Here is a 22,397-nt window from a genome sequence, read left to right on the forward strand (position 1 = left end):
CCTCTGGTGGTTTTTTTCATTTCAGTTATTCTACTACTTTTCTGCTCCAAAACTTCTGTTTGGTTCGTTTTCATGATTTCTGTCTTTGTATTGGTGTTCTCATTTTGTTCATATACTATTCTCCTGATTTTCTTTAGTTTTACGTCCACATTTTCCTTTAGCTCTTTGAGCATATTTAAGAGCATTGTTTTAAAGTTTTTGTCTAACAAGTTCAATATCTGGGCTTCCTCACGCATGGTTTTTGTCAGCTTCTTTTCTTTTCTTTTTTCCTTTTTTTTTTTTTTTGAGACGGATTCTTGCTCTGTCGCCCAGGCTGGAATGCAGTGGTGCAATCTCAGGTCACTGCAACCCCGCCTCCCCGGTTCAAGCAATTCTCCTGCTTCAGCTTCCCAAGTACACAAGTGCCTCCCAAGTGGTGGCACATGCCACCACTCCCGGATAATTTTTTGTATTTTAGTAGAGATGGGATTTTACCGTGTTGCCCAGGCTGATTTCGAACTCTTGATCTCGGGCAATCCACCTGCCTCTTCCTGCCAAAGTGCTGGGATTACAGGCGTGAGCCACCGTGCCTGGCCCATGTTTTCTTTTATTGAAGTATACTTTCCTGTTTCTTTGTGTGTGTGTGTATATATATATATATATATATATATTTTTTTTTTTTTTTTTTTTTTTTTGAGACAGAGTCTTGCTCTGTCATCCAGGCTGGAGTGCAGTGGCGCAATCTCCGCTCACTGCAAGCTCCGCCTCCCGGGCTCACGCCATTCTCCTGCCTCAGGCTCCAGAGTAGCTGGGACTACAGGCACCCGCCACCACGCCCGGAGAATTTTTTGTATTTTTAGTGGAGACGGGGTTTCACCGTGTTAGCCAGGATGGTCTCGATCTCCTGACCTCGTGATCCACCCGCCTCAGCTTCCCAAAGTGCTGGGATTACAGACGTGAGCCACCGCGCCCGGCCTCTTTGTGTATCTTCTTGTGATTTGTTGTTGTTGTTGTTGTTTTTGAAAACTGGACTTTTGAATAGTATATTGTGGCAACTCTGAAAATAAGATTCTTCTCCTTCTTTGGGGTTTACTGTTTTATTTTATTTATTTATTTATTTTTTGTGGTTGTTTTTGTTTTCATTGTTGAGACCTGTAGTAGTCTTGTTCTAGTAACTTTTCCTATTTTTGCAGAGACTTTTCTTTGTCATGTGTGGTTGCTGAAATCTCTGTTCCTTAGCTTGTATTCAGTGAGTGGGGTTTTTTTGTTTGTTTATTTGTTTGTTTGTTTGTTTTTGAGACAGAGTTTTTGCTCTGTTGCTCAGGCTGGAGTGAGCTGGCATGATGTCAGCTCACTGCAATCTCCCAGGTTCAAGCAATTCTCCTGCCTCAGCCTCCTGTGTAGCTAAGATTGCAGGCACATGCCACCACACCCAGCTACATTTTGTATTTTTAGTAGAGATGGGGTTTCACCATGTTGTCCAGGCTGGCCTCGAACTCCTGACCTCAAGTGATCTGCCTGCCTCAGCCTCCCAAAGTACTGGGATTATAGGCGTGAGCCACCATGCCTGGCCTTCAGTGAGTGCTTTGACAGAATTTTACCTGAATGTCAAGAGCTAAAAAACAAAAAACAAAACAAACAAAAATACTTTTCTCAGTTTTTGCCAATTGGGCCTGTACTGGGGCCCTCCTTCAACACTTAGCCAGGCTTTCACTGAGCTTAGCAATCAGCTATGATGAAACCTGAAGTTTTTATCACATCTTTTCTGAGCAAGCATCTTGCCCTGGGCACATGCATGGCTGTCTAAATTCCCTGCATACACAGGTGCTTCTGATTGTCCTAACTTCCCAAAGAAACTCTGTCCTCAAATTTTTTGCCCAAGCCTTAGGTGGTTTATTGCATGTCTCAACTGTGACCTTTTGCCTCAGGCCTTGTTCTTCTACCTTACGATGATTCAAGCAATGCCTGCTGCTTTTCCAATCTGGGTTAGTTCAGAGTTAGGCAAACAGAGGTGAGCATTTTTTGCCAGTCCTTCACGTACAGACAGGTTAAAACCGATCTACACAATAATTTGCAAATAAGGTCTGCTTTGCTCCCTCTAGAACCAGGGACCACACTCCCATGCTGACAGTATGGGCTGCTGTCTTCAGGACCATTGCAAGGTAAGGTGTGGAATAAGAGCAAATAAAAATGCCACAAAACTTTCCTACCATTTTTGAGTTTATTTTATTTATTTATTTATTTATTTATTTATTGAGATAGAGTCTCTCTTTGTCGCCCAGGCTGGAGTGCAGTGGCATGATCTTGGCTCACTGCAACCTCTGCCTCCCGGGTTCAAACAATTCTCCTGCCTCAGCCTCTGGAGTAGCTGGGATTACAGGCACGTGCCACCACACCCGGCTAATTTCTGTATTTTTAGTAGAGATGGGGTTTGACCATGTTGGCCAGGCTGGTCTTGAACTCCTGACCTCATGATCCACCCACCTTGGCCTCCCAAAGTGCTGGGATTACAGGCGTGAGCCACCATGCCCAGCCTTATCTCTATTTTATATATATATACACACACACATACATACATACATATATATACGCACACATACATACATACATATATATATATATTTTTAATTTTATTTATCTTAGTTAGGGGCTCACTCTGTCACCCAGGCTTCAGTGCAGTGTCAAGATCATAGTTCACTGCAGCCTTGACTTCCCAGGCTCAAATGATCCTCCCACTTCAGCCTCCCCAGTAGCTGGGACTACAGGCATGCCCCACCAGGCCTGGCTGATTTTTATTTTTTTATTTTTTGTAGAGACAAGGTCTCACCGTGTTTCCCAGGCTAGTCTGAAACTCCTGGGCTCAAGAGATCCTCTTGTCTTGACCTCCCAAAATGCTGGGATTACAGGCATGAGCCACCACTGCAACTGGCCCATTTTTTATTTTTCTTAATTCAGCATCCACTTGGTGGCTATAAGCCTCTGACTTTTTTCCGGAGTCTGAAGGAGTTAATTCTGACAGATTCTGCTTGTTTTTTGAGTTTCTATGGGGGAACAGGAGCTTGGGGCTGCCTACTCTGCCATTTTGCTGACCTAAGTAGGGTTTGAAATCTTAAAATAATTAAATGGTTAAATGCATGAACTTTGGAGACAGATGGTCTGAATTTTAATCCTGCCTTTGCCACCAAAAAGTTTGTAATAAGTGAATTACTTAATCTCTAAACTTCAATTTCTCATCTGTAAAGTAGGAATATGGGAAGGGCTAATTAGGATCATTTATTGTAAAATCAGTAGTGTGCAGTAAATGTTTGACAAGCAGCTCTCAGAAGGGATGGGACTGAAAACCCTGATTTTTAGTGTTTGCCAGTTTCCATGATGTAAATATTCCTGATATGGCCGGATTTAAGATGCCAGTGTAAAATCTTCTAATGCAGGCTTGAGAAAACACACACATAATTGACTCTCATGAGCCAGGGAAGGCCAACTCTAGCGTATCACTTTCTTAAAAAGTATGAGGTACACAATAAGTGATCAATCAACAAATATTATCATCTTCAATTGCTTTGAACAAAATGAATAAAATAAGAATGGTTTCTGAAAAGTCAAGATTCAGCATCTCCCTCTATATTGCCCTATGTTATAAAATACTTTATACTCTAGGTACTTGGAAATGTTATCTCCAGACAGTCCATCTTCTGTGAGAACAGCATTTCACATCCCCTTTCTATCTTTAGATCTTGCATCATTGTTTACAGTGAACACAATCACAGAGAGAAAAGTCATTGTCCACAAGTCCGCCTGAAACTGACCACACTTCAAAGGACTTGCTCCTAATTGACTAATCTATTAACTTTTCAGGATGCAGGAAGACTTAGAGGCATCATCCTGCCTTGGCTTCTGGTTGCCAAGGTGTTCTGCCCGATACCAACTTTGTCAGCAGTCACCAACTAGCCATGCTTTTCCCTTGAAGACACATGTAGATTGCCTAACCACCCACACCAGGCAAACAATTCTTCAAATGTCATGCCCTTTGCATTTCTGTTCAGATCCAGCCTTAGGGAAGCTTGTGAAGCAATGACTATTTTAGTTGGTCTCCTAGTACCCAGGCCTAATCCTTTACCAAGTCACTAGTTATCCCATGTTCCTTATCTGTCTGTCTATCCATCCATACTTCCATCCTCATCCAATACTTACAGAATGCCTATGGCTGCAAATACAAGGATGACTGCTTGGTTCCTGCTGTCCATAAACTCACAGCCTGGGATAAGGTAGGGTAGAGTGAATAGATATGCAAGCAAAATAGAATGGAGTGTGATAAGGGAAAGTAGAAAAGTACATGCAAAGTACTCTGGGAAACTAAAGGAGGAATTCTTCCTACCTTGAGGAACTAAGGAAGTTTTCAGGGACAGCGTGCAGGTAACTATAGGATAAGATTGGCTGGGAGCCAAATTGTGCTAGACCTTGTGCACCTGACTGTGGCATTGGTTTCTTCAGCAACAGGGAGCCTTTCTTTCCTTTTGTTATTTCTCTGCATCTTACAACGTTAAGGCCTTGGTCCCTGCTAATAATAAAATAATAACCAACTTTATAAAGAGCTTACAATGTGCCAGATACTGTACTAAGTGCTTTATATTCTTTTTTTTTGTTGGGGGGGGGCGGTGCTGTTGGGCAGTGTCTCACTCTGTCACCCAGGCTGGAGGGCAATGGCACAATCATGGCTCACTGCTGCCTTGACCTACTGGGCTCAAGCCTCCCACCTCAGCCTCCCGAGTAGCTGGGACTACAGGCATGCAACATCATGCCTGGCTAATTATTTTTTGTAGAGACAGGGTCTCTCTATGTTTCCCGGGCTGGTCTTCAATAACACCTGGGCTCAAGTGATCTTCTTGCCTCAGTCCTCCAAAGTGCTGGGCTTACAGACATGAGCCACTGCACCCAGCTTATTATTTAACTTAATCTTCATAACAGCTTCAGAAGACAAAAAATAGGAGATGCTGTAATGGTGAGAGTTTTAGAGCATTCCTGAGGACCTGGAGAAAACTTGCTGCCGAGAAGGAAATTTTGAAGGTTTCTTTGGTTGAAAAATGTGTCTCTGGAATCACACTCCTAGATCTTTCTTAAAGACTTGAAAAGAATTAGATTAGGGACCAGGCACAGTGGCTCACACCTGTAATCCCAGCACTTTGGGAGGCCGAGGTGGGTGAGTCACCTGAAGTCAGGAGTTCGAGACCAGCCTGGCCAACATCATGAAACCCCATCTCTACTAAAAATACAAAAAATTAACAGGGTGTGGTGGTGCACACCTATAATGCCAGCTATTTGGGAGGCTGAGGCAGGAGAATCGCTTGAACCCGGGAGGCAGAGGTTGCAGTGAGCTGAGATCGCACCATTGCACTCCAGGCTGAGCAACAAGAGTGAAACTCTGTCTCAAAAAAAGAAAAACAATTAGATTACAGCCATGGGGGACACAGAAGGTCACCCCATCTCTGATCTTCACCATCACAATTGCTACAATTGGCTCTTTCCAATTTGGCTACAACACTGGGGTCATCAATGCTCCTGAGACAATCGTAAGGGAATTTATCAACACTTTGAAGGACAAGGCAAATACCCCTCCCTCTGAGATGTTGCGCTTGTACCTCTGATCCTTGTCTGTGGCCATATTCTCCATTGGTTGTATGATTGGCTCCTTTTCCATTAGACTTTGTCAACAGCTTTGACAGGCGTAATTCAATGCTTACTGTCAATCTGTTGGCTGTCACTGGTGGCTGCCTTGTGGGATTGTGTAAAGTAGCTGAGTTGGTTGAAATACTGATCCTGGCCTACTTGGTTATTGGCCTCTTCTGCAGACTCTGCACAGGTTTTGTGCCCACATACATCGGAGAGATCTCACCTGTTGCCCTGCAAGGTGTCTTTGGCACTCTCAACCAGCTGGGCATTGTTGTTGGAATTCTGGTGGCCCAGATCTTTGATCTGGAATTCATCCTGGGGTCTGAAGACCTATGGCCTGTGCTATTAGGCTTTCCCATCTCTCCTGCTATGCTACAAAGTGCAGCCCTTCCTTTTTGCCCTGAAAGTCCCAGATTCTTGCTCATTAACAGAAAAGAAGAGGAGAATGCTAAGGAGATCCTCCAGTGGTTGTGGGGCACCCAGAATGTATCCCAAGACATCCAGGAGATGAAAGATGAGAGTGCAAGGATGGCACAAGAAAAGCAAGTCACTGTGCTGGAGCTCTTTAGAGTATCCAGCTACCAACAGCCCATCATCATTTCCATCATGCTCCAGCTCTCTCAGCAGCTCTCTGGAATCAATGCTGTGTTCTGTTACTCAACAGGAATCTTTAAGGGTGCAGGTGTTCAAGAGCCCATCTGTGTCACCATCGGTGCGGGTGTGGTTAATACTATCTTCACTATAGTTTCCCTATTTCTGGTGGAAAGGGCAGTAAGAAGGACTCTACATATGATAGGCCTTGGAGGGATGACTTTTTGTTCCATCCTCATGACTGTTTGTTTGTTATTGAAGGCTGAGTGTAATGGGATAAGCTTTGTCTGTATTGGGGCTATCTTGGTCTTTGTGGTCTTCTTTGAAATTGGGCCAGGCCCCATTCCCTGGTTTATTGTGGCTGAACTCTTCAGCCAGGGCCCTGGCCCAGCTGTGATGGCAGTGGCCGGCTGCTCCAACTGGACCTCCAACTTCCTAGTCAGATTGCTCTTCCCTTCTGCTGCTTACCATTTAGGAGCCTACGTTTTTATTATCTTCACTGACTTCCTCATTACCTTCTCGATCTTTACCTTCTTCAAAGTCCCTGAGATGTGTTACAGGACTTTCGAGGATATCACACAGGCCTTTGAGGGGCAGGCACACGATGCAAATAGATCTGGAAGGACCGCGTCATGGAGATGAACAGTATCCAGCCTGCTAAGGAGACCACCACCAATGTCTAAATCATGCCTTCTTCCACCTCCCTCCCAGCAAGGGAAAGCCACCTCTCCCTGAACGAGGGAGAGACCTCATAATGATGAACCCAGGGCTGCTTCTGAATGCTGCTACTTGATTCCTTTCTCCCTCAACAGGGCTGGAGCTTGTTGAATTTTCAATGGCTTTTAAAATATTGTATTTCTTGGACATCCTCTTCTGCCTAGGCGAGACCAAGTGAACCTACCTTCATTTCAGGAGGGATTGACCACTTGGGATATGACAACTTTGCCAGCTCTTCTCCCTTGGGTTCTAATATTGCCCTCTAGGGGATATAGGGGAGGAAAAGTAAGGTGCAGTTCCCCCAAACTCAGACTTACCAGGAAGCAGATACACACACAGTGTGGGAAGGCAGACAGGGTTTATGTAAGAGCACCTTCCTCACTTCCATACAGCTGTACACAGCAAATTAACTTGAGTTTTATTTATTTTTACTTTCTGGTTTAATTACATTTATTTTTACCTTCTGGTTTAATTTTTACCTTCTGGTTTAATATTATGTTTTAAGTGTAATTTTGCCAAATAATGAAAACATAAGGAAATTGAGTTTAAAAGGAGGTGTTTAAAAGAGGTTATAGAGTAGAAGATTTGATGCTGGAGAGGTTAAGGTGCAACAAGAAGAATTTAGGGAGAAATGTAGTTAATTATTGGAGGGTAAATTATGTGGTGCCTGAGGTCTGCACATTACCTCTTAACAATTTCTGTCCTTCAGATGGAAACTCTTAAGTTTAATTTCTCAGAAAAGTCATATGCCTATATAATAAAGCTACTGATTTCTTTTGGAACTTTTTTCTTTAAAATTACAGTTTATATGTAGTATTACTTGAAGTCCAGGATTGTTAACCAAGATGGGGCATTGTAGTTAATGGCGGTTGATGGGTTCTAATTTTGGATGGAGTCCAGGGCAGGGAAAGCTATTTCTAGAAAGCCTGTTCCTTCTCACTGGACCAAACAACTCCTTCCCCTTGTAGTAGACTCATTACTTTTTAAGTAACCCTACCACTCATCTGGTGGGAGAGCCATCCAAATGAGAAACCTAAAATAATTGGTTCTTGGTAGAGGTTCGTTATTTCTCCATTTTGTTCTTTAGGAGATTTTAGGTGTTGATTTTTGTTTTACTTTGACGCATACCTTTAAAGGAATTCCAAAAAGAATGTTTATAGCTTACTTGGAATTTGTAACCTCAGCTCTGGGAGAAGATTTTTTTCTGAACGATTATTATCTAACGTGTGTTGTTGCTTCAGGGTCACGGCATGCTTGTCTATGTCTGTTACCATGACCACCGTGGTCCTGTGCCGAGTGCCCTTAGGGGGAGTGAATCTTTCCAACAGGCCATGTTTGAGATAGTATGAGTCAGTGTGCAGTGTAGCCCATACTTGAGAGTATGAATGTATGTGCACTGTCACTTTGCTCTGGGTGGAAGTAGGTTATTGTTGACTTATTTCCTCTGTGTTTGTTCCTACAGCCCCCTTTTTCATATGTTGCTCGATCTCCCTTTCCCTTCCTGGTGCTTACACATCTCAGACCCTTTAGCTGAACGCTTGCCAATAACAGTATTTTGGTTCTCGGTTCTCGCTGTTCCCTCTGGTTGTTGAGGCTTTGAATAAAAATGCACATAGCTATGCAGTGGGGTTTAGCTGGAAAAGGTGACCTACTTCCGACTTCACCTCTACTTCTGGCTCCTCAAACAGTGGGTGAACAGTAAGGCAGGGAAGTTGTTTTCTCATTTCTCACTGACCAGATTGTGAATATTTCCATATGGATTTTCTATTATTAATGTTACTCTGGTGATTCTTTGTTTTAAGATAAAAATTCTGAATGTACACATGAAAAAAAAAGACAGAAAATATTATCACTCCCATTTTACAGATTAAAAAACTGAGATTTAAAGTAGTAATGTACTACTCACAGCCACACAACTAGGATGAAGCAGAGCTAAAACTCAGCTCTCATTCACTGCCAAGCCTGTGGTCTTAGAGACATAAGCCAGCAGGACTTGGTATCATTAAGGGACTGGGGAGAATGGTTCCATTCCCCCAAATCCTCCCCCAAAGAACTTCCTCGTATTTTATAATGGTCATACCTTCAACCCTTTTACCTCCTACCTGGGCTGATTGCAATAATCTGAAAGGGCCCTGTTTGAAGGGCAATGGTAGTTACTGTGGAGAAGGGCTTCGAAGAATATAGATGGTGGTGCCAATTTACCTCCCGGACTGTGGCTGCTGCTGTGTGATGTTGGGTTAATGGTTAATCTGCTCCTGTGTGAGTCAGCTAATGCCCCTCCCAAATCACGTAATGCGTTAACTCAATTAAAAGACACCTGCCCAACTAATCTGAATGTCAGACCTGAGTGTCAGCTCCCATTTTACACTCTGTAAAAGGAAGGAGGATTTTAACCTAACACTTGAAATCTTCAAAGAATACAATTGATCATTTTCAGCCAACAGAAAGACTGCTTCCCTGGTAGTGTGTGTGTGTGTGTGTGTGTGTTATTTAACTGAGTGTTGACATCAACTCTGTAGAATTGCACATGTACAGATAAGTAACTGGAAGCTTGGAAAGGTGAAGCCACTTGTTCAAGTTCATGGAGTCAGTTTTCTTTTTACAACTCCAGGACACTAACTGTTGGGGTGGTTTGTTTAGTTTGCATCCTAGTGGATAACTGCTCTTCTTAGTGATGATGAAAATTTGAATATCTCTAAAGGGGCATTATTATCCTGGAGGTGTGAGACAGTGAAAAGAACAGGAGCTTTGAAGCTAGGTGTGCCCTGTTAAAACTTCAGTTCCTGCCGTGTAATAGTGTAAACACTGGCAAATCACCTAATCTCACCTCAAAAGGTGATTTTGAGAATGAAAGCAGATGGCTGGGAGGTAAGGGTACTTAAATACACGTTAGTCCTTTCCAGGTCCTCATTGCTGGAATTTGAGTGGACATCTCCAGCCATCTCAAGCAAATTGATTAAATACTCAGTGCATTCTTAGAGATATTTTAATTTATTTTAATTAAAACAAACACCTGCCATGTGGCATTTTTAGGAAAATTTAGGGAAGGTCTTGTGAAACTAGGCAAATCATAAAGCTCCCACAGGTTGAGATTCAACAGACCAATCAGTGAGGCCCATTTTACCCTGGAGGCACTGGGCCAGGTGCCACGAGCGTTCCAGGGGCGAAGGGAAAAGCCTGCAGTACTGGAACTGCAAAACATCTGGTCAGGGAGATAAATCATCAACAGAAGGAAAGACAAACAGCAATAGAAGGCATTAAAGGACACGTTTCCAAGGAGTGATGTAGGCAATAAATACTGTGTGAATTTAGGACAGAGAGAGAGATCACTTAGAAAGTTCCAAAAAACCCTTCCTGAATCATTTCCTGTACTTTCTCCTTCTGTCCCTTCATAGCCCTGTGGGTTTCTCTTAGAGTTACTGGGGCACTTATCTCTATGTAACAAGGTGGAGAAAATATTGCCATTGTTTTACAGCTGGTGCCAGATTTCTTCCTGAAAATAGAAGCATCTAGGCTTGGAAAAAATCAGTTGGGAAATTAGGTGTAATAGAATAAATAGGTTGGAAAATGCTTGAGGTAGAAAATTGATGTCCAACAATGATAGACTGGATTAAGAAAATGTGGCACATATACACCATGGAATAATATGCAGCCATAAAAAATGATGAGTTCATGTACTTTGTAGGGACATGGATGGAGCTGGAAACCATCATTCTCAGCAAACTATCGCAAGGACAAAAAACCAAACACTGCATGTTCTCACTCCATAGGTGGGAATTGAACAATGAGAACACTTGGACACAGGAAGGGGAACATCACACACCAGGGCCTGTTGTGGGGTAGGGGTAGGGGGGTGGGATAGCATTAGGAGGTATACCTAATGTAAATGACGAGTTAATGGGTGCAGCACACCAACATGGCACACGTATACATATGTAACAAACCTGCACGTTGTGCACATGTACCCTAAAACTTAAAGTATATATAAAAAAAAAAGAGTTAAAAAAAAATTGAGACCAAGGATCCGGCTGTTAGAGGAGGGTCAACTTGCTGTGCATACTGCAGGGAGGTTTTGGAAATTTTGGGGGGCAATCTGCAATGGAGAACGCAAGGGCAAAAGGAGGGAGGGCAGACGGAAAATGGAGAAAGCAGCTACCAGGGCAGCAGAGCTGTGATTCCTACCTACCTACATCTTCAGGGATGGCTGTGAAACCTAGGGAGCTTTGTGTGAGTGCCTTCATTGTAACATGGTGCAAAACAGAGTAGAATGAGGAGGTGGAAGTGTCCCTCCAGAAGTTACCTCGCTCTTGAAAGGGCTTTACACTTCCACAGTCCAGGCAACGTGTTGAGAGTTCAAACCAAGTTTACCCAGATCTTTCGGCAACAAACGGGTCTCATCTGACTTCTGAGTTTTATCTCCAAGTCTTTTCTCTTTCCTTCTTGACCTTTCCCTCCCCTCCAAAGCTTACTTAGTACAGTGTCTGATGTATATTAGACGCTCTATAAATATCTGTCATGCTGAATCAAATATAAATATTGTATTATACATGGTTTCTGCTGTCGTGGTACCTAAAATTGAGGGAAGACAATACACACGCATTTCAGACACAAAAATAAACCTAATCTTGACAATTCTGGGAAGGATATAAATGCAATTAAATAGGCCTGACACTTCCCTGCCTCTTTGATTTTTCAGTGTCCTTCACGGTTCGGTTCACATTTCACAAGCCCAATGAAGTCTATCTGGATTTTCGGTAATGTTTCCTGTCTCTGAAATCTTATGACATGTATGTCTGTATCAGCCATTTGATGCTTGATTATCTATTTTTCAGATGGATGTCTTGCCTTTTCCTCTACATACTACAGGAAGAGTGGCCACCCCTGCCAAGGGCCTAGTATAGTACCCTATACATGTAGCTGATCAGTTGATTGTTACTGATCATATATATCCTGCATCATGTTATAAAAAATTAACACAGTGCTTGGCACATAGTTGTACTGAGTAAGTATTTGCTGAATTTTCTTAAAGTGTTGGATGCCATAGACCTCTGAGAATATATAATTTCTATGTATCACTCGCCTAGCAGAATAAGAGAAAATTAGAACTTGGGAAGAAGTCACATCTAATTCTTTTCTATTTTTATTTCATTTTATTTCTTTTTTTTAAGAAGTGAGTTCTCACTCTGTCACCCGTTCTGGGGTGCAGTGGCACGATCATAGCTCACTACAGCCTCGAACTCCCGGGGTCAAGCAATCCTCCCACCTCAGCTTCCAAGTAGTTGGAGCTATAGCTGCACACCATTGTACACGGCTAATTTTTATTTATTCATTTTTTTTTTTTTTATAGAGAGGAGGTCTCACTGTGTTGCCCAGGCTGGTCTTAAACTCCTCAAATGATCCTTCTGCCTTGGCCTCCCAAAGTGCTGGGATTACCGGCAGGAGCCACTGCGCCTGGCCAATTCTTGTTCAGCTACAATTTATTTTCCTATTGCTTTTTGGAAGGTAATTTAAACTTTACACTTCAGTTATCCCATTTGTCAAATGCATACATGATTTTGTGGCCAATAACCTGTATGAGGACACAGTAAAGTTAAAAAAATAAAGATGCACAGAATTTTGATGCTGATAGGTATTATAAAATAATGTAATCCAAACTAAGGAGATATCTGAGCTCAGAGACATTAAAAAGACTACCCTAAGTTTTTTTTTAATCTATCAAAGAGCTCATCCAGCATGCAAGTGTCCTGCTTTCTGATCCAGCAGCCTTTCTAGCACCCCAGGCTTGGTTGTCAGAATAGCATTTGCTCGTTAGATTTTTAAATTATTAATACAGTATACTAAATCCCAGGAGTAGAAGAAGCCTTGTTATTATGGCTAGTAAGTCAGACCAAAGCAATCTGATATTCCTGTGAAACTGAATGGACTTTGAAGTGAAGCATCCTTGGGCTCACTGGCCTCAGAGGGGGCCATCATCTCATTTACCTATTCAAGAAAAACCCCATAAAAGAGTGTTCTATATGGACATTCATTATGTCTTAAGCTTTATTGATTCTGTTATGTTGCCGTTAATTATAGGAACCACAAAAGCCTTCAATTAGATTAAAGCCATAATAAATAAGATTAGTAACACTTATTCTGCTCTGTATGTTGTGTTTTTATAATAAACTAATGTTTATCTTTCTGGACATTACTACATTGACATCCTATACAATAATTAAATCAGATATTTTGAGTTGTTTTAGGCAAAAAGATTTGAGTGTTTTTTTGTTTGTTTTATTTTTGAGATGTAGTCTTGCTCTGTTGCCCAGGCTGGAGTGCAGTGGCACAATCTCGGCTCACTGCAACCTCTGCCTCCTGAGTTCAAGCAATTCTCCTACCTCAGCCTCTTGAGTAGCTGGGACTACAGGTGTGCACCACCACGCCCAGCTAATTTTTGTATTTTTAGTAGGGACGGGGTTTCACCACGTTGGCCAGGATGGTCTCAATCTCTTGACCTCATGATCTGCCTGCCTCAGCCTCCCAAAGTGTTGGGGTTACAGGCATGAGCCACCGCACCCGGCCAAGTATATTTTAATAACTACTGATGTTAACTACCATCGTTAATCCTCATTATAATCCTACAAAGTGGACATTAGGGTCATCCTTACTTACCGATGATGATGAAATTAAAGCTTATGGAAATTCAGTATCTTGCTCAAGATCCCACAGTAGGGAAGCCAGGATTAAATGCGATAACACATATGTACTTAGCACAGTGCTGGGCAGATAGTGTGTTCAATAAATGCAAGTAAGAGATTCAGTATGAAATGAAAATAAGTTAAAAATAAGGGTCAGGCGCAGTGGCTCATGCCTGTAATCCCAGCACTTTGGGAGGCCAAGACGTGTAGATCATGAGGTCAGGAGATCGAGACCATCCTGGCTAACATGGTGAAACCCCCATCTCTACTGAAAACACAAAAAATTAGCCGAGCATGGTGGTGGATGCCTGTAGTCCCACCTACTCGGGAGGCTGAGGCAGGAGAATGGCGTGAACCCAGGAGGCAGAGCTTGCAGTGAGCCAAGATTGCTCCACAGAGCAAGACTCCATCTAAAAAAAAAAAAGATGGCTGGGTGCAGTGGCTCATGCCTGTAATCCCAGTACTTTGGGATGCTGAGACAGGAGGACTGCTTGAGCCCCGGGGTTCGAGACCAGCCTGGGCAACATAGCAAGACCTCATCTCTACAAAAAATAAAACAAAATTTAGCTGGGTGTGGTGGCATGCACTTGCACTCATAGCTACTTGGGAGGCTGAGGTGGGAGGATGGCCTGAGCCAGGAGGTCAAGGCTGGAGTGAGCTGTGGTTGTGCCACTACACTCCAGCTTGGGCGACAGAGGGAGATCCTGTCTCAAAAAACAAACTAACTAACTAACAAAAAAGATGAAGCTGTTGTGAGGACAATATAGAAAGTACATGTTTTAAGTTTCTATATATCTGTATCCTGTATATGTAATAGATGTATGATTAAAATTTGATTCTGAACTTCTTAACGATCAGATCAAAGGGAGAAATACAATCAGCTATGTAAGTGATAAGGAACATTGCCCAAGAGAAGTATAGCTATTTCTGGAGCTCAGACTTAAGGGCACTCTTTCAAGACACACGATCTAATACCCCAGCAAAGACCCTAGAGAATGAGGGTAACTTATCGTGGGGTGGCTCTTAGAAGCCTGGAAAAGGTGGTTGCTAAACCTGGGTAAAGTGGAGAAGCCCAAGTTGCCCTGGCAGAAGGTATAGGAAGGATTAAAAGGCTGAGGGAAGGGGCACGTTAGGATGGAAATATCATGTAAGACCAGAAGACCCACTGAGGATTATGTTCCATGTGAGGCCCAAAGAACACACTATTCACTAAGACCATTAAGAATACACTGTTGAGAGAGACATTGGCGTCACTAAGAAGTGTAATAATAATAGCCTCCTCTGCAGGGCATTGCTGAAAGTGGGAGAGTGATCCCAGAGCTGAGCTCCTTAACAGCCATGTGTATGATGGGGACTCTGGCCAAGGAATGGAGACCAACTGGAAGTGTGTAACTCCCAGAAGCCATGAGGTCACAATTACCATAATAACCAACAAGATCAGAGGAGCAGCCAAGGTGCCTTGATCTGCAGGAATTGCAAAGATGGTTCATAGTGCATAGTGTTCTTTAGAGGCAAATATGTAGCCAAAAAAGATGCTACATAAAATCTCGAAATGCGTGGGTCCATGACTGTGGGGTCCACAGGTCATACATAACACCACCCAGAGGAGCTGACTTCACAGAGTGTGGAAATGGCCTTGGAAAAGCACACCTGCAGCGATGGGAGGCAACCCTCTAATAGGCTGGGATGACATTCTACGGGATATGCATTGAATCAGAGATCTCTATATGGCATTGTGTCCACAATAAAAAGAATAAATGGATCTAGGAACAAAGGGGTTAAAGTAGGCGTGGTCCCACTTACCATCACTCCCAGTGACCCACTTGGAACTGTCCTTCCAGTCCCCAAAACTCTGTGTTAATCAAGTGGTAAAGATCCTGGTCCCCAAACTCAGTGTACTCTTGCCAGGGGACATAACAAAGGTCCCATTGAATTACAAATTACTGGTGCCACCAGGGCACTTTGAATTCCTTGTCTCCAGGGACCAGCAGGAGGAAAGAGTCACCATCGTGACAGCGGGAATCCATCCTCATCAGCCCGAGGAAGTGGATGGGGTTAGGGAGGAAGATGTGTGGAACCCAGATCTCCTTGGGCGTTTCCTGGTACTCCCTTGACTCATTGGAATTAGGGTTGGGTGTGTATAGTGCTCCTGGCCTGAGAAGGGTATGACTGCAAAGGGCTCAGATCCACAAGGAATGAAGATTTGGGTCACGTCACCACATAACATCTCTCAAAAAGCCATCAGGACTTGCTGAGGTGATAGCTAAGGGTGAGGGAAATGGGCCGTGCAAAAGGGACAGGATGTGAACCAGGTTGGGCCTGAGAACTGGCCATAGTTAGTCTTATTAACCTATCACTTCTAAGCTTCCCTTCAGGAAGAGCGGTCCATGGACTTGTGGAGAGGCTGCTCCCTGAGCATGCATGTAGAGGTGGATCTGTGCAGTCCAGTGTGTGAAATGTGGCCACCATGAAAGTACACTGCTCAGATCTCCTGCTGTGGGAGCATGACTGACTGACAGCCCCAGCTGTTGCCTCTGTGCACACACCACCATGTTTGCACAGAGCTGGGCTTTCCATACCAATGACTGAGCATGGCAGGTATATGAAAGCTGGTCAGTTCTTTTGGGGTGCAGTGGTGCATGCCTATAGTCTTAGCTACAGAGGAGGCTAAGGCTGATCACCTGAGGCCAGGAGTTCAAGGCTGTAGTATACTATGATCACTCCTGTGAATAGCCACTCCACTCCAGCCCGGGCAATGTAGTGAGATCCCTGATTCTAAAATTAAAAAAAAAAAAAAAAAGCTATACAAAATTAGCTGGGCAAGGTGACACATGCCTGTAATCCCAGCTACTTGTGAGGCTGAGGCAGGAGAATTGCTTGAACCTGGAAGGCAGAGGTTGCAGTGGGCCGAGATTGCACCATTGCACTCCAGCCTGGGCAACAAGGGTGAAACTCCGTCTCAGACAAAACAAAACAAAACAAAAAAAACAAAAAAAGAAAGAAAAGAGAATGCTGGCTAATTCCTGTGAGCAGTGGCCACTTTGGCTCAAGGACTCTGATTGGCCTAACCAGGGCTTTTTTGGAACCGTGCTATAGTCTTTGACTCTCTATCCCCATCATCTCTTTTTCCCTCTCTTCTTCCACAGATGTCAGAGCTGCAGCATGGTCTGGAGGCTTTCCTCGCTTTCTTCTGCTTCCCCTCCCTTGATCCTTCACAGGCATTTTCCTCAATACATCTCTTGCCTGGCTAATCCTGTCTGATGAGTTTCCAGATGGACCTGAATTAAGTATGTTCTCCAGCTAGCTGCTAGCTAGTTAAAGGCAGATCCATGTGCCGTACTGTGGTAGGGATAGTTAGTTTATATGTACCTTCTTACCTAACCTTCATAATCATTTACTGAGGTAAACGGGCTGGGTAGTATGATTGCAATTTTATGTATAAGGAAACAGGATTAATTTAGGAACTTGCCTGGGATATACACTAGTAAGTGGCAGGGCTGAGCTGAAATTTAAACTTAAGTTGGTATTACTCCAAAGTTACCTTAACTACTAATCTGTGGGGCAGTTAGACTGAGAGTGAAGTTGACATCTTATGAGAGTTGAAGTATCTGAGGAAGATAAACTTGATGTTCTACAGAAGTCGGGGGAGGAAGTTCTCCAAATCAGAATCAAGTTTTTTTCTCAAGCAATGATTTTAGGACAATACCAAATGTGTGATACCCATACCAAATGTGTGATACCTATGTATTGAATTTATGACAGAGTTACCAAAGTTCTACTTTGGACGATTACCTGAAAATTTTCAGTCTAAAAAGATAACGTGGACATTTACAATTATATATACATACATGATTCATTTGCTTTTCATCTTTTTTCTTTACTGAATTATAGCTTTAGCAAATATCTATTGAACTTTTATTATATGTCATGCATGATACCTTTAAGGAAAAATATATATATTCCCTTTCCTTCCCATTACATTTAATCCGATTTTTTTCTTACTTTCTGTCATTATGAATAAGTATTTTAGACAGCCTACTGTTTGCATGGTACTAAGCAATAGAAAAGGGCCTCCTTCCTGTAAGTCTAATCACACCCCACCTTAGATGGAAGCTGATTCAATGGGTTAGTGAGCATGTAGAGAAAGATCTGCTCAGTCAGTGTCAAAGTTTATTTCAGCTGTAGGTTGTAAGAGGTTCAACATTTGATTTTCCTTTTCCCTTTTTTTTTTTTTTTTGCAAAGTGAGATGAGGGAAGGGATTGTTAAACAAAAGGTGAACATTTACTTAATACTATATTTTCAATAGAAAATGACAGTCTTGATTTTAAAAAATAGCAATTTTGACACTTCAGAACATCCATTGAAATCTTATATGGTTTAAATACTGAATGTATAAAATATTTAGCTGTATAAAATATAATAGAATAAAAAATAGAATGAACATTTATGCCCTCCTCCCCAATATTTATATTCCTTAAATCTCTTTCTTTTCTTTTGTTCTCTTCCTTTCCCTTCCCTTCCCCTCCCTTCCCCTCCCTCCCTCCCTCCCTTCCTCCCTCTCTTTCTCTCTCCCTCTTTCTCTCTTCCTCCCTCCCTCTCTCTCTCTCTCTTTCTTTCTCTTTTTCTTTCTTTTTGACAGAATCTTGTTCTGTTGCCCAGGCTGGAGTGCAGTAGCACAATCATGGCTCACTGTGGCCTCTACCTTCTGGCTTCAAGTAATCCTCCTGCCTCAGCCTCCTCAGTAGCTAGACTACAGGTGCATGCCACCATGCCCAGCTAATCTGTAAATTTTTTATAGAGACCAGGGTCTCCCTATGTTGCCCAGGCTGGTCTTGAATTCCTGGCCTCAAGCATTCCTCCCACCTTAGCCTCCAAAAGTGCTGGAGTTACAGGCGTGAGCCACCGCCCAGCCTATGCAAATAATTTTTAAACAATAAATATTAAATGGCTTTGTTTCTTTTGGAGACAGGGTCTCACTCTATCACCCAGGCTGGAGTGCAGTGGTGGGATCATGCCTCACGGCAGTTTCAACCTCCCAGGCTCAAGCGATCTTCCCACCTCAGCCTACTGAGTAGCTGGGACTACAGGCACAAGCCACTACACCCGGCTAATTTTTGTATTTTTTGCAGAGATGGAGTTTTGTCATGTTGCTCAGGCTGGTCTCAGACTCCTGAGCTCAAGTGATCCACCCGCCTTGACCTCCCAAAGTGCTGGGATTACAGGCATGAGCCACTGCATCCAGCCTAAACTGTATATTAAAACAACTGCTTTAGAACACAGTCACAGAAATGGGATCGAGTCAAATGGACTGTATAATTTTAGATTAATTCATAGATTAGTATTGGCAAGTTACTTTCTATTCAGTTTCCACAAATCTACATTGCCCTGAAAAACATACACCCTATCAGGGTCTAAAACAGTGGACATTATAATTTTTCAAATAGTTTGTACCTTTAATGTTTTAAAAATGTACCTTGTAGCTTTAATTTGAATTTTTACATTTATTAAAGAAGTTAATGATTTTCTATATGCTTTCTCACTAGTTTCTATTTTTCTTTTAACATATCAATGTGCATGTGGAAGAGTAGGTAGGGGGAATATTATCTGTTTTTGTTCTTTGCCCACCATCTACTAGGGTCATGGTATCTTCTGTCAATTTGCAATAATGAGATCTTTAATAAAGATAGCAATATTGTATCTGTCACACTTTTTTCTTTTTTTTGAGACAAGGTCTTGTTCTGTTGCCCAGGCTGCAGTACAGTGTTTGCAAACAAACAAAAACCCACAACAATTCAACATATTTGAGTACAAGAAAATGGAAAACTTCTTCAAGTATAGTTTTTTAGGGCAAATAACATGCCGTAAAATGCATATCAAAAGTATGACAGATAAGGCCGAGTGCGGTGGCTTATGCCTGTAATCTCAGCACTTTGGAAGACCGAGGTGGGTGGATCACTTGAGGTCAGGAGTTCGAGAACAGCCTGGCCAACATAGCGAAACCCCGTCTCTACTAAAAATACAAAAATTAGCTAGGCATGTTGGCACGTGCCTGTAATCCCAGCTACTTGGGAGGTTGAGGCAGGAGAATCGCTTGAACTCGGGAGGCAGAGGTTGCAGTGAGCCGAGATCATGCCGCTGTACTCGAGCCTGGGTGACAGAGTGAAACTCCATCTCAAAAAAAAACAAAAAGTATGACAGAGAAACCTGGGCAACATGATGAAACCGCGTCTCTGCAAAAAGCAGCCAAGTGTGATGGCACGCACCTGTAGTCCCTGCTACTCAGGAGGCTGAGGCAAGAGGACTGATTGAGGCTGGGAGGTCAAGACTGCAGTGAGCTGTGATTGTGCCACTGCACTCCAAAGCAAGACTCTGACTCAAAAAAAGAATTATTTGCATGAAAAAGTTCATTGGTTATGAAGACTTGTTTAGAAACATTGAAATACACTTATGAATTACAATTAAGTTTAAGGAACAGTTTACAAAGTGACATGTATGCCATGACTATATTTATATGAAAACTATGCCCCGTGGAAAAAGATAATGGGAAGAAAATATATAATATGGTGACTGATTTATATCAGGTTTGCAAGATTACAGTCAATTTTTTCTCCAGATTCCAATTTTTGGAAAAAAATTTCATGATTTGTACAATGGGGTTTTAGTTTAGTTTAGTGTTGTTGAAAAAACATCATTGTTTGCATCTAACATATTTTCCCATTGTTATCTAAGCAATAGCTTTTGCAGAGGAAGACTGATGGGGACATGTTCTTTTGATGAAGATTTATGTGTGAAACTGTGTGTATGATTGATGGTTGGGTGGTTATTATTAATTTTCTAATAAGAGGCTTCTATACTGCATTTGGTTTAATTAAATTTAGATGTATGTCATGGATTGCATGTTAGAAGGAAATATTTGTATTCTTTTGTTTTACACTATTGTGTCTCTCCTATATATCATATATTCTACTGAATGGCATTTTTTTTTTTTGAGACAGAGTCTCTCTGTCGCCTAGGCTGGAGTGCAGTGGTTTGCTTTAGGCTCACTGCAACCTCCGCCTCCTAGGTTCAAGCGGTTCTCGTGCCTCAGCCTCTCGGGTAGCTGGGACTACAGGTGCATGCCACCACACCTGGCTAATTTTTGTATTTTTAGTAGAGACAGAGTTTTGCCATGTTGGCCAGGCTGGTCTTGAACTCCTGACCTCAGGTGATCCACCTGCCTTGGCCTCCCAAAGTGCTGGGATTGCAGGATTACAGGCATGAACCACTGCACCCGGCCCTTTTTGTTTTGTTTTGTTTTTTTGAGATGGAATTTTTCTCTTGTTGCCCAGGCTGGAGTGCAGTGGTGCCATCTTGGCTCACTGCAACCTCTGCCTTCCAGGTTCAAGCTATTTTCCTGCCTCAGCCTCCCGAGAAGCTGGAATTACAGGTGCCCACCACCATGCCCAACTAATTTTTTGTATTTTTAGTAGAGACGGGGTTTCACCATGTTGGCCAGGCTGGTTTTGAACTCCTGGCCTCAAGCAATCCACCCCGTCTTGGCCTCCCAAAGTGCTAGGATTACAGGTGTGAGCCACCGCACCCGGCCTGTTTATTTTTTTTCTGAGACAGGGTCTCACTCTGTTTCCCAGGCTTGAGTGCAGTGGCACCATCCTAGCTCACTGCAGCCTTGATCTCCTGGGCTCAAGTGATCCTTCCACCTCGACTCCTGAGTAGCTGGGACCACAGGCATGTGCCACCACACTCAGTTATTTTTTGTATTTTTTGTAGATACAGGGTTTTGCCATGTTGCACAAGCTGATCTCATTTTGAACTCCTGAACCCATTTTGAACTCCTGAACTCCCAAAATGCTGGGATTACAGGTCTAAGCCACCACACCTGGCTCAGTGACTGTTTAAAACTTTCCTATTCTCAAACATAAAACTGAATTTCTTATCCTGTTTAGTCGGTGGCATCCAGTCGGTGGCATCCTTGGTCAGCTTATCAACCAATTCAGAAAATTTGGGAGTCATGTGAGATTCCTCTCTCTGCCTCAGTAGCCGCATCTAATCAGTCACCAAGCACTGTCCATTCTATCTCCTCAGGCTTTTTGCATCTTCCTCAGTATCCTTCCCCAGTCCACTGCGTTAGATAGGCTCTCATCCCTCGCAGCCTGCAGTTTTACAATGACATGTAATTAATCTCCTTGCCCTCCAATTCATCTTCCACATTATCCCTAGACTAGTGGTTCTCAGTGGGGTGTGATTTTGCACCTCAGGGGACATTTGGCAACGTCTGGAGACATTTTTGGAAGTCACAGCTGGGAAAGGAGGAGGGTGGGGAGTTGTGGGGGAATGTGATGGTGGAACAAGAGGACTTGCTACTGGCACCTAGTAGTCAGAGGTCAGAGATGCTGCTAAACATCCTACAATGCACAGGACACCCCCACTACAACAAAGAATTTTCCAGCCCACAATGTCAATAGTGCTGAGGTTGACAGCCCTTGCCCTAGGGTGATTCTTCTAAAACAAAAACCTTAAATCTCTCAAAAAAAAAAAAAAAACACTATTTTTTTTTAGGCAAAAGTTTTTGCATGGGCTTCATCTTTTCTCATTCCCCCGTCACACAGCATATACTTATTTTTTTTTAAGAGAAGGGGTCTCACTCTGTTGCCCAGGCTAAAGTGCAGTGGTGTGATCCTAGCTCACTGCAGCCTCAAACTCCTGGGCTCAAGTGATCCTCCGGCATCAGCCTCCCAAGTAGCCGGAAATACAGGCATGTGCCACCA

The 22,397-nt window shown here is 42.8% G+C and overlaps 2 protein-coding genes across 3 annotated transcripts in view; both read left to right on the forward strand.

Moving 5' to 3' along the window:
- JAK1 (Janus kinase 1) overlaps positions 1-22,397 on the forward strand; it is a 235,464-nt gene that overhangs the window by 78,368 nt on the left and 134,699 nt on the right. The window lies entirely within an intron of this gene.
- On the forward strand, positions 5,710-10,934 carry LOC129034688 (solute carrier family 2, facilitated glucose transporter member 3-like). The gene has a single exon (XM_054484229.1). The coding sequence runs from the start codon at positions 5,710-5,712 to the stop codon at positions 6,877-6,879; it is 1,170 nt and encodes a 389-aa protein (XP_054340204.1). The 3' UTR covers positions 6,880-10,934.

Source organism: Pongo pygmaeus, chromosome 1, assembly GCF_028885625.2.
Source record: "Pongo pygmaeus isolate AG05252 chromosome 1, NHGRI_mPonPyg2-v2.0_pri, whole genome shotgun sequence".
Lineage (NCBI taxonomy): Eukaryota > Metazoa > Chordata > Mammalia > Primates > Hominidae > Pongo > Pongo pygmaeus.

Coding starts and splice junctions, on each gene's coding strand:
- LOC129034688 (XM_054484229.1), top strand. CDS start 5,710: ATGCTTACTGTCAATCTGTTGGCTGTCACTGGTGGCTGCCTTGTGGGA.